Source organism: Trypanosoma brucei, chromosome 5 (assembly GCF_000210295.1).
Source record: "Trypanosoma brucei gambiense DAL972 chromosome 5, complete sequence".
Taxonomy (NCBI): domain Eukaryota; phylum Euglenozoa; class Kinetoplastea; order Trypanosomatida; family Trypanosomatidae; genus Trypanosoma; species Trypanosoma brucei.
The window spans coordinates 1,336,210-1,347,465 of NC_026738.1; the positions used below are offsets into that span (position 1 = coordinate 1,336,210).

General features: G+C 41.4%; 10 protein-coding genes across 10 annotated transcripts; 8 read left to right on the forward strand and 2 right to left on the reverse strand.

Annotated features, from left to right (window-relative positions):
• Positions 1-2: 2 nt before the first annotated feature.
• TbgDal_V6360 (invariant surface glycoprotein, putative,(fragment)) lies at positions 3-1,073 on the forward strand (the record flags this gene model as incomplete). Its single annotated transcript, XM_011775481.1, has 1 exon — positions 3-1,073. A coding segment is annotated over one exon (1,071 nt), but the record flags the coding sequence as incomplete, so codon positions are not given.
• A 674-nt stretch (positions 1,074-1,747) lies between these two features.
• Positions 1,748-2,272, forward strand: TbgDal_V6370 (hypothetical protein, conserved; the record flags this gene model as incomplete). The annotated part of the gene is made up of 1 exon (XM_011775482.1): positions 1,748-2,272. The coding sequence occupies one exon, from the start codon at positions 1,748-1,750 to the stop codon at positions 2,270-2,272; it is 525 nt and encodes a 174-aa protein (XP_011773784.1).
• Positions 2,273-2,717: 445 nt separating this feature from the next.
• Positions 2,718-4,013, forward strand: TbgDal_V6380 (65 kDa invariant surface glycoprotein, putative; the record flags this gene model as incomplete). Its single annotated transcript, XM_011775483.1, has 1 exon — positions 2,718-4,013. One exon carries the CDS (start codon positions 2,718-2,720, stop codon positions 4,011-4,013), a length of 1,296 nt encoding a protein of 431 aa, XP_011773785.1.
• Positions 4,014-4,076: 63 nt separating this feature from the next.
• On the reverse strand, positions 4,077-4,451 carry TbgDal_V6390 (hypothetical protein, unlikely; the record flags this gene model as incomplete). The annotated part of the gene is made up of 1 exon (XM_011775484.1): positions 4,077-4,451. The coding sequence occupies one exon, from the start codon at positions 4,449-4,451 to the stop codon at positions 4,077-4,079; it is 375 nt and encodes a 124-aa protein (XP_011773786.1).
• Positions 4,452-4,675: 224 nt separating this feature from the next.
• Positions 4,676-5,200, forward strand: TbgDal_V6400 (hypothetical protein, conserved; the record flags this gene model as incomplete). The annotated part of the gene is made up of 1 exon (XM_011775485.1): positions 4,676-5,200. The coding sequence occupies one exon, from the start codon at positions 4,676-4,678 to the stop codon at positions 5,198-5,200; it is 525 nt and encodes a 174-aa protein (XP_011773787.1).
• A 445-nt stretch (positions 5,201-5,645) lies between these two features.
• On the forward strand, positions 5,646-6,941 carry TbgDal_V6410 (65 kDa invariant surface glycoprotein, putative; the record flags this gene model as incomplete). Its single annotated transcript, XM_011775486.1, has 1 exon — positions 5,646-6,941. The coding sequence occupies one exon, from the start codon at positions 5,646-5,648 to the stop codon at positions 6,939-6,941; it is 1,296 nt and encodes a 431-aa protein (XP_011773788.1).
• A 659-nt stretch (positions 6,942-7,600) lies between these two features.
• On the forward strand, positions 7,601-8,125 carry TbgDal_V6420 (hypothetical protein, conserved; the record flags this gene model as incomplete). The annotated part of the gene is made up of 1 exon (XM_011775487.1): positions 7,601-8,125. The coding sequence occupies one exon, from the start codon at positions 7,601-7,603 to the stop codon at positions 8,123-8,125; it is 525 nt and encodes a 174-aa protein (XP_011773789.1).
• Positions 8,126-8,570: 445 nt separating this feature from the next.
• TbgDal_V6430 (65 kDa invariant surface glycoprotein, putative) lies at positions 8,571-9,863 on the forward strand (the record flags this gene model as incomplete). The annotated part of the gene is made up of 1 exon (XM_011775488.1): positions 8,571-9,863. One exon carries the CDS (start codon positions 8,571-8,573, stop codon positions 9,861-9,863), a length of 1,293 nt encoding a protein of 430 aa, XP_011773790.1.
• Positions 9,864-9,967: 104 nt separating this feature from the next.
• On the reverse strand, positions 9,968-10,294 carry TbgDal_V6440 (hypothetical protein, unlikely; the record flags this gene model as incomplete). The annotated part of the gene is made up of 1 exon (XM_011775489.1): positions 9,968-10,294. One exon carries the CDS (start codon positions 10,292-10,294, stop codon positions 9,968-9,970), a length of 327 nt encoding a protein of 108 aa, XP_011773791.1.
• Positions 10,295-10,518: 224 nt separating this feature from the next.
• On the forward strand, positions 10,519-11,043 carry TbgDal_V6450 (hypothetical protein, unlikely; the record flags this gene model as incomplete). Its single annotated transcript, XM_011775490.1, has 1 exon — positions 10,519-11,043. One exon carries the CDS (start codon positions 10,519-10,521, stop codon positions 11,041-11,043), a length of 525 nt encoding a protein of 174 aa, XP_011773792.1.
• Positions 11,044-11,256: the final 213 nt, after the last annotated feature.

Consider the following 11,256-nt stretch of genomic DNA (forward strand, 5'->3'; position numbering starts at 1 on the left):
AAACGCTGGAAACCCGTGCACACAGCAACAACGGCTATTCGAAACTTTCGGATGCTGATATTAAAAAGGTAAAGGAAATATACGAAAAGGCGAAAGGTAAAGTGAGTGAACAACTCCCGAAAGCGAAAGAATTTGGCGAGGAAGCTGGAAAACGCCATCAGGAGGTGACCGAGGCAGCAAAGAGGGCGCGAGGATGGGGACTTGATGATGAGGGTCAAAACTCAAGTGGACTTCACCAGCTTTTAGAGTGGTACTGCGGAACGAAGGAAGATAATGCAAACAATCAGAAGTGTGATGGTGTTAAAGTAAAAGAACACTACTTAGGGCGGGAAAGGAACCCAATTGATTGCAAAGGAACGGGTTCTACAGTGCCGTTTTACCTGGATGTGACATCAGGGACGATGAAAGAGGCCTTAGAGAATTGGGAGAGGAAGAAGCCAAAAAGCGACGGTGAGCCAGTCAACAACAACTGGAAGGCCAACTACGACTCAGCTGTAAAAAAAATGGAGGAACTCGAAGAGTCACACGAAAAGGGGAAAAAGACAGTTAACGATGTATCTGGCTTTTATAATGCAGCGTACGCTCTTCATAGTGGATTGAGTGCAGGCAAGCCACTCAGCGAAGTTTTGGTCGAAGCCAAGGAAGCAAGCAGAAAGGGTGCAAAATTCACTAACCCTGGAGAAGCCGCTCCCGAAACCACACAGCGAGGGATTGGCACTTCAACTGGAGAGAGTGGAGCAACAGAAACAACAGGAGGATCAACAACAATATCAACAGGAACAGGAACAACAAGTGGAACCGAACCAGAGGTCGTTGGAGCTGATGCGGACTTCGGTGACCTCCTGGAGACTAGTGATAGATCAGCACTAAGCAGTAAGATCAAGGAAAGCAAGGTAATACTTATGGCTGTTCTCATACCTGTCGCTATCCTCGCGATTATTACAGCTGTGGTGCTTGTGTTTGTGAGACGAAGAAGAGGTAATGCTGAAGATGTAATTGATGAGAAAGGTGAGGCAGTTTCTTCACCTGACAAAAAGGGTGGGGCAACCTCTCCATGTTACAGGAAGGAATGAATGATATTATCATCTCTTGCTTATTTTGCTTAGTTTAGGAAGGGCTAACCTCTGGAGAGGTTAAAATTTAAAAATTTCTCACCTGTTGCGGGAGAGGTTTCCCTTCCATTATATATGACATTTTTATTCCACCCTCCGTCCCCATCCCCTCAAAATAAAAATAATAATAATAAACTATTTTTTCTGCAATAAATATTACGGGAGATGTGAAAATGGGTTGTATGTGCATATCTACAGCCCAAGCTGGCGTGAAGTAAAGGCGCATGTGTAGCACACTCCCCCCCCCCCTTCATATGAAACAGTGCTTGTAAGATGTGCAATCTTCCCATCAAACAATTCAAAAATGTGGAGGTGTGGCCTGGCCATTTAGAAACGAATATATTTCCCCCTATTTATGGTGTAATAAGAAAATTCTTATTCCGTGAAGGGAATAGTGAGGTAAATAATCATATTTCGTATGCATTTTTAGTGAGACCTGCAGGGACCTGACACGGCTCATGAAACAATGGCGTCAGTGACAATATCTAATAAACTCATGGTCGATAAAAGACTGGGCATAAGGCAATGTGAAACTCACGCACTGTCAGGGTATAGGCAGGTTAAAGGGCTTGGGGCAATGTAAAGCCTTGAAGAGCTTTCTTGTGAATAATTGTGGCAGTATTAAAAGCTTTAGTATGTTCAGATATCATGAGAGTATAAGGGAAATACGAATTGATGAGTGTGAGCTCTTGCGTAATGTTGATGTGCGTGAAGCAAATAATCCTCTCAAACTGATCATTGAAAAGTGTAAAGCGTTGGAAGATGTATATGTGGGTGGATGTGTAAAGATGGAGGTTATTGATATTCGTGAATGTGTCGGCTTACAGAAGGTAAGAGGACTAAAACATGTGAAGGAATTGCGGGAATTGAATTTATCTGGGTGTCGAAACCTGCGAGAGATAACTGGAATACACAGATATGAAGACACGAGGTTGGAGAAACTGAATGTTAAGTGTTGTGAAAAGCTGGAGGATTTGAGATTTTTGAGATATTGCAGGGTGCTGAAGAGTATTGTGATTTCTGATAGTGTGGTTACACAAGAGAGCGTGAAGTTATTCAACTACAGGGTGGAAGTTGTCAGTGAAACAGAATACTATTCAAAACGTAGCGGTGACAATGACACCTCCCACTCAACTCATAATGAACAAGTTGTTAGGTAGCTAATTTATGAATGTTACTATTTGTTTGTTCATATCCAGTAATCATCACATCAAAAGGAAATACTTCTTTCATACATGATATATGCATATGTGTACTCACATCCCATGGAATTGGAAATAAGAGAAGCCATAAGCAACTACAAGTTGGTGTGGCAGAATATTTATCTTATCCTTCAGCAAAACTAGGAAACAAGGATATCAATAGGATATCTGAGAGTGGAAAGTTGTTACTGTTGGAATGATGTGATTGCCTTTGTAAGATAATATGATTATGAAGTGGAAGTAAAGATGATAACTGCGGTTGTATTGATGAAACTACAATAATGTTTGCTGATGATTCTATGAATATTGCTTGTTTCTTTTTGTGCATAATTGCATTTATGTGGGAAAGTGAACTTGCTTGCGAAATATACACTAAAGAAGCGAAGTTTGATACAAGGGAAATATGATAAGGTATTCCTTGGTTGCGGTTACCTTTGCAGGTTTTTTGTTGGGAGTGGTGGAAGCAAGTGGGAAGACAAAGCTAAACAAGGAAGGTGCATTGGCGCTGTGTAAGCTAACGGATGTCGCTGATCTTGTTGCAACAAGAAGAGCAGATTATATCAAAGATAAAACTAAAGGCTTTGAGGAGGAACTAAAACTATGGTTGGATAGGTTGGAACGCTGGTTGAAAACGCTGCAGGACCCTGCACACAGTAACGATGGCTATTCGAAACTTTCGGACGCTGATACTAAAAAGGTGAAGGATATATACGAAAAGGCGAAAGGTAAAGTGAGTGAACAACTCCCGAAAGCGAAAGAATTTGGCGAGGAAGCTGGAAAACGCTGCCAGTCGGTGACTGAGGCAGCAAAGAAGGCACGGGGATGGGGACTTGATGATGAGAGTAAAAACTCAAGTGGACTTCACCAGCTTTTAGAATGGTACTGCGGAACGAAGGGAGAAAATGCAAACAATCAGAAGTGTGATGGTGTTGAAATAAAAGAACACTACTTAGGGCGGGAAAGGAACCCAATTGATTGCAAAGGAACGGGCTATACAGCTGTGTTTTACCTAGATGTATCCTCGGGAACGATGAAACAAGCCTTAGAAGAATGGGACAAAAAAAAACCGGAAGCAACAGACCACGACCGCAACGCATGGAGGGCAGATTACACCAAAACGATGGATGAGCTAACGAAGCTCGAGGAATCGTATAGCAAAGGTAAAAAGACTTGTGATGATGTATCTGGCTTTTACAATGCAGCGCATGTTGTTCATAGCGGGCTGAGTGCAGGCAAGCCACTCAGCGAAGTTTTGGTCGAAGCCAAGGAAGCAAGTAAAAGGGGTGCGAAAATTACAAACCCTGGAGGTGCCGCTCCCGAGGCCACACAGCGAGGGATTGGCACTTCAACTGGAGAGAGTGGGGCAACAGAGACAACAGGAGGATCATCATCATCATCATCAACAGGAACAGGAACAACAAGCGGAACAGAATCAGAGGTTGGAGCTGATGCAGATTTTGGTGACCTCCTAGAGACTAGTGATAGATCAGCATTAAGCAGTAAGATCAAGGAGAGCAAGGTAATACTTATGGCTGTTCTCATACCTGTCGCTATCCTAGCGATTATTACAGCTGTGGTGCTTGTGTTTGTGAGACGAAGAAGAGGTAATGCTGAAGATGTAATTGATGAGAAAGGTGAGGCAGTTTCTTCATCTGACAAAAAGGGTGGGGCAACCTCTCCATGTTACAGGAAGGAATGACATTACCATCTCTTGCTTATTTTGCTTAGTTTAGGAAGGGCTAACCCCTGGAGAGGTTAAAATTTAAAAATTTCTCACCTGTTGCGGGAGAGGTTTCCCTTCCATTATATATGACATTTTTATTCCACCCTCCGTCCCCATCCCCTCAAAATAATAATAATAATAATAAACTATTTTTTCTGCAATAAATATTACGGGAGATGTGAAAATGGGTTGTATGTGCATATCTACAGCCCAAGCTGGCGTGAAGTAAAGGCGCATGTGTAGCACATTCCTCCCCCTCATATAAAACAGTGTTTGTAAGATGTGCAATTTTCTGACTAAATAATTTAAAGATGTGGAGGTTTGGTCTGGCCATTCAGAAATGAATGCATTTTCCCCTATTTTTGGTGTGATAAGAAAATATTCCGTGAAGGGAATAGTGAGGTAAATAATCATATTTCGTATGCATTTTTAGTGAGACCTGCAGGGACCTGACACGGCTCATGAAACAATGGCGTCAGTGACAATATCTAATAAACTCATGGTCGATAAAAGACTGGGCATAAGGCAATGTGAAACTCACGCACTGTTGGGATATAGGCAGGTTAAAGGGCTTGGGGAAATGTAAAGCCTTGAAGAGCTTTCTTGTGAGTAATTGTGGCAGTATTAAAAGCTTTAGTATGTTCAGATATCATGAGGGTATAAGAGAAATACGAATTGATGAGTGTGAGCTCTTGCGTAATGTTGATGTGCGTGAAGCAAATAATCTTCTCAAACTGTCCATTGAAAAGTGTAAAGCGTTGGAAGATGTATATGTGGGTGGATGTGTAAAGATGGAGGTTATTGATATTCGTGAATGTATCGGCTTACAGAAGGTAAGAGGACTAAAGCATGTGAAGGAATTGCGAGAATTGAATTTATCTGGGTGTCGAAACCTGCGAGAGATAACTGGAATACACAGGTATGAGGACACGAGGTTGGAGAAGCTGAATGTTAAGTGTTGTGAGAAGCTGGAGGATTTGAGATTTTTGAGATATTGTAGGGTGTTGAAGAGTATTGTGATTTCTGATAGTGTGGTTACACAGGAGAGGCTGAAATTATTCAACTACAGGGTGGAAGTTATCAGTGAAACAGAATACTATTCAAAACGTAGCGGTGACAATGACACCTCCCACTCAACTCATAACGACCAAGTTGTTAGGTAGCTAATTTATGAATGTTACTATTTGTTTGTTCATATCCAGTAATCATCATATCAAAAGGAAATACTTCTTTCATACATGATATATGCATATGTGTACTCACATCCCATGGAATTGGAAATAAGAGAAACCATGAGCAACTACAAGTTGGTGTGGCAGAATATTTATCTTATCCTTCAGCAAAACTAGGAAACAAGGATATCAATAGGATATCTGAGAGTGGAAAGTTGTTACTGTTGGAATGATGCAATTGCCTTTGTAAGATAATATGATTACGAAGTGGAAGCAAAGATGATAACTGCGGTTGTATTGATGAAACTACAATAATGTTTGCTGATGATTCTATGAATATTGCTTGTTTCTTTTTGTGCATAATTGCATTTATGTGGGAAAGTGAACTGGCTTGCGAAATATACACTAAAGAAGCGAAGTTTGATACAAGGGAAATATGATAAGGTATTCCTTGGTTGCGGTTACCTTTGCAGGTTTACTGCTACGAGTGGTGGAAACAAATGAGGAAGCGAAGTTGAACAGAGAAGGTGCGTTGGCGCTGTGTAAGCTGACGGATCTTGCTAAAACTGTAGAAAAAAGAAGGGCAGACAAGATAAAAAATAAAACCGAAGGTTTTGCGGGTGATATACAGTGGTGGTTGGAAAGCTTGGAACGCTGGTTGAAAACGCTGCAGGACCCTGCACACAGTAACGATGGCTATTCGAAACTTTCGGACGCTGATACTAAAAAGGTGAAGGATATATACGAAAAGGCAAAGGATAAATTAAAGGAGAAGCTGCCAGAAGCAGAAAAGTGGAGCGAGGAAGCGAAAAAACACTGCCAGGCTGTGACCGAGGCAGCAAAAAAGGCGCGAGGATGGGAACTTAATGATGAGGGCCAAAATTCCAGTGGACTTCACCAGGTTTTGGAGTGGTACTGCGGGAAGAAGGGAGAAAATGCACAAAGCACTAGCTGTGAAGGTATTACGTTCAAAACCCATTATTCAGGGACGGAAAGGAATACCATTGACTGTGAGGGAGTGGGTCACAAAACAACGCTTTATAGCGATATATCATCGGGGACGATGAAAGAAGCCTTAGACGATTGGGAGAAGAAAAAAACACAAGGTAAAGAACCAGTCAAAAACAACTGGAGGACCAACTACGAGTCAGCTATACAAAAACTTAAGGAGCTAGAAGAGTCACACCATAAAGGTAAAAAGACTCATGATGATGTATCTGGCTTTTACAATGCAGCGTACGCTGTTCATAGCGGGCTGAGTGCAGGTAAGCCACTCAGCGAAGTTTTGGTCGAAGCCAAGGAAGCAAGTAAAAGGGGTGCGAAAATTACAAACCCTGGAGGTGCCGCTCCCGAGGCCACACAGCGAGGGATTGGCACTTCAACTGGAGAGAGTGGGGCAACAGAGACAACAGGAGGATCATCATCATCATCATCAACAGGAACAGGAACAACAAGCGGAACAGAATCAGAGGTTGGAGCTGATGCAGATTTTGGTGACCTCCTAGAGACTAGTGATAGATCAGCATTAAGCAGTAAGATCAAGGAGAGCAAGGTAATACTTATGGCTGTTCTCATACCTGTCGCTATCCTAGCGATTATTACAGCTGTGGTGCTTGTGTTTGTGAGACGAAGAAGAGGTAATGCTGAAGATGTAATTGATGAGAAAGGTGAGGCAGTTTCTTCATCTGACAAAAAGGGTGGGGCAACCTCTCCATGTTACAGGAAGGAATGACATTACCATCTCTTGCTTATTTTGCTTAGTTTAGGAAGGGCTAACCCCTGGAGAGGTTAAAATTTAAAAATTTCTCACCTGTTGCGGGAGAGGTTTCCCTTCCATTATATATGGTTTTTTTTTTCCTCCCTCCCCATCCCCTCAAAATAATAATAATAATAAACTCTTTTTTCTGCAATAAATATTACGGGAGATGTGAAAATGGGTTGTATGTGCATATCTACAGCCCAAGCTGGCGTGAAGTAAAGGCGCATGTGTAGCACACTCCCCCCCCCCCTTCATATGAAACAGTGCTTGTAAGATGTGCAATCTTCCCATCAAACAATTCAAAAATGTGGAGGTGTGGCCTGGCCATTTAGAAACGAATATATTTCCCCCTATTTATGGTGTGATAAGAAAATATTCCGTGAAGGGAGTAGTGAGGTATATGGACATATTTCGTATGCATTTTTAGCGAGACGTGCAGGGACCTGACACGGCTCATGAAACAATTGCGTCAGTAACAATATTTAATAAACTCATGGTCGATAAAAAACTGGGTACAAGGCAATGTGAAACTCACGCACTGTTGGGATATAGGCAGGTTAAAGGGCTTGGGGAAATGTAAAGCCTTGAAGAGCTTTCTTGTGAGTAATTGTGGCAGTATTAAAAGCTTTAGTATGTTCAGATATCATGAGGGTATAAGAGAAATACGAATTGATGAGTGTGAGCTCTTGCGTAATGTTGATGTGCGTGAAGCAAATAATCTTCTCAAACTGTCCATTGAAAAGTGTAAAGCGTTGGAAGATGTATATGTGGGTGGATGTGTAAAGATGGAGGTTATTGATATTCGTGAATGTGTCGGCTTACAGAAGGTAAGAGGACTAAAGCATGTGAAGGAATTGCGAGAATTGAATTTATCTGGGTGTCGAAACCTGCGAGAGATAACTGGAATACACAGATATGAGGACACGAAGTTGCAGAGGCTGAATGTTAAGTGTTGTGAAAAGCTGGAGGATTTGAGATTTTTGAGATATTGTAGGGTGTTGAAGAGTATTGTGATTTCTGATAGTGTGGTTACACAGGAGAGGCTGAAATTATTCAACTACAGGGTGGAAGTTATCAGTGAAACAGAATACTATTCAAAACGTAGCGGTGACAATGACACCTCCCACTCAACTCATAACGACCAAGTTGTTAGGTAGCTAATTTATGAATGTTACTATTTGTTTGTTCATATCCAGTAATCATCATATCAAAAGGAAATACTTCTTTCATACATGATATATGCATATGTGTACTCACATCCCATGGAATTGGAAATAAGAGAAACCATGAGCAACTACAAGTTGGTGTGGCAGAATATTTATCTTATCCTTCAGCAAAACTAGGAAACAAGGATATCAATAGGATATCTGAGAGTGGAAAGTTGTTACTGTTGGAATGATGCAATTGCCTTTGTAAGATAATATGATTACGAAGTGGAAGCAAAGATGATAACTGCGGTTGTATTGATGAAACTACAATAATGTTTGCTGATGATTCTATGAATATTGCTTGTTTCTTTTTGTGCATAATTGCATTTATGTGGGAAAGTGAACTGGCTTGCGAAATATACACTAAAGAAGCGAAGTTTGATACAAGGGAAATATGATAAGGTATTCCTTGGTTGCGGTTACCTTTGCAGGTTTACTGCTACGAGTGGTGGAAACAAATGAGGAAGCGAAGTTGAACAGAGAAGGTGCGTTGGCGCTGTGTAAGCTGACGGATCTTGCTAAAACTGTAGAAAAAAGAAGGGCAGACAAGATAAAAAATAAAACCGAAGGTTTTGCGGGTGATATACAGTGGTGGTTGGAAAGCTTGGAACGCTGGTTGAAAACGCTGCAGGACCCTGCACACAGTAACAACGGCTATTCGAAACTTTCGGACGCTGATACTAAAAAGGTAAAGGATATATACGAAAAGGCAAAGGATAAATTAAAGGAGAAGCTGCCAGAAGCAGAAAAGTGGAGCGAGGAAGCGAAAAAACACTGCCAGGCTGTGACCGAGGCAGCAAAAAAGGCGCGAGGATGGGAACTTAATGATGACGGCCAAAATTCCAGTGGACTTCACCAGGTTTTGGAGTGGTACTGCGGGAAGAAGGGAGAAAATGCACAAAGCACTAGCTGTGAAGGTATTACGTTCAAAACCCATTATTCAGGGACGGAAAGGAATACCATTGACTGTGAGGGAGTGGGTCACAAAACAACGCTTTATAGCGATATATCATCGGGGACGATGAAAGAAGCCTTAGACGATTGGGAGAAGAAAAAAACACAAGGTAAAGAACCAGTCAAAAACAACTGGAGGACCAACTACGAGTCAGCTATACAAAAACTTAAGGAGCTAGAAGAGTCACACCATAAAGGTAAAAAGACTCATGATGATGTATCTGGCTTTTACAATGCAGCGTACGCTGTTCATAGCGGGCTGAGTGCAGGCAAGCCACTCAGCGAAGTTTTGGTCGAAGCCAAGGAAGCAAGTAAAAGGGGTGCGAAAATTACAAACCCTGGAGGTGCCGCTCCCGAGGCCACACAGCGAGGGATTGGCACTTCAACTGGAGAGAGTGGGGCAACAGAGACAACAGGAGGAACAACAACAATATCAACAGGAACAGGAACAACAAGCGGAACAGAATCAGAGGTTGGAGCTGATGCAGATTTTGGTGACCTCCTAGAGACTAGTGATAGATCAGCATTAAGCAGTAAGATCAAGGAGAGCAAGGTAATACTTATGGCTGTTCTCATACCTGTCGCTATCCTAGCGATTATTACAGCTGTGGTGCTTGTGTTTGTGAGACGAAGAAGAGGTAATGCTGAAGATGTAATTGATGAGAAAGGTGAGGCAGTTTCTTCACCTGACAAAAAGGGTGGGGCAACCTCTCCATGTTACAGGAAGGAATGACATTACCATCTCTTGCTTATTTTGCTTAGTTTAGGAAGGGCTAACCCCTGGAGAGGTTAAAATTTAAAAATTTCTCACCTGTTGCGGGAGAGGTTTCCCTTCCATTATATATGGTTTTTTTTTTCCTCCCTCCCCATCCCCTCAAAATAATAATAATAATAAACTCTTTTTTCTGCAATAAATATTACGGGAGATGTGAAAATGGGTTGTATGTGCATATCTACAGCCCAAGCTGGCGTGAAGTAAAGGCGCATGTGTAGCACATTCCTCCCCCTCATATAAAACAGTGTTTGTAAGATGTGCAATTTTCTGACTAAATAATTTAAAGATGTGGAGGTTTGGTCTGGCCATTCAGAAATGAATGCATTTTCCCCTATTTTTGGTGTGATAAGAAAATATTCCGTGAAGGGAATAGTGAGGTAAATAATCATATTTCGTATGCATTTTTAGTGAGACCTGCAGGGACCTGACACGGCTCATGAAACAATGGCGTCAGTGACAATATCTAATAAACTCATGGTCGATAAAAGACTGGGCATAAGGCAATGTGAAACTCACGCACTGTTGGGATATAAGCAGGTTAAAGGGCTTGGGGCAATGTAAAGCCTTGAAGAGCTTTCTTGTGAATAATTGTGGCAGTATTAAAAGTTTTAGTATGTTCAGATATTATGAGAGTATAAGAGAAATACGAATTGATGAGTGTGAGCTCTTGCGTAATGTTGATGTGCGTGAAGCAAATAATCCTCTCAAACTGATCATTGAAAAGTGTAAAGCGTTGGAAGATGTATATGTGGGTGGATGTGTAAAGATGGAGGTTATTGATATTCGTGAATGTGTCGGCTTACAGAAGGTAAGAGGACTAAAACATGTGAAGGAATTGCGGGAATTGAATTTATCTGGGTGTCGAAACCTGCGAGAGATAACTGGAATACACAGGTATGAGGACACGAGGTTGGAGAAGCTGAATGTTAAGTGTTGTGAGAAGCTGGAGGATTTGAGATTTTTGAGATATTGTAGGGTGTTGAAGAGTATTGTGATTTCTGATAGTGTGGTTACACAGGAGAGGCTGAAATTATTCAACTACAGGGTGGAAGTTGTCAGTGAAACAGAATACTATTCAAAACGTAGCGGTGACAATGACACCTCCCACTCAACTCATAACGACCAAGTTGTTAGGTAGCTAATTTATGAATGTTACTATTTGTTTGTTCATATCCAGTAATCATCACATCAAAAGGAAATACTTCTTTCATACATGATATATGCATATGTGTACTCACCTCCCATGGAATTGGAAATAAGAGAAGCCATAAGCAACTACAAGTTGGTGTGGCAAAATATTTATTTTATCCTTCAGCAAAACTAGGAAACAAGGATATCGACAGGATATCGA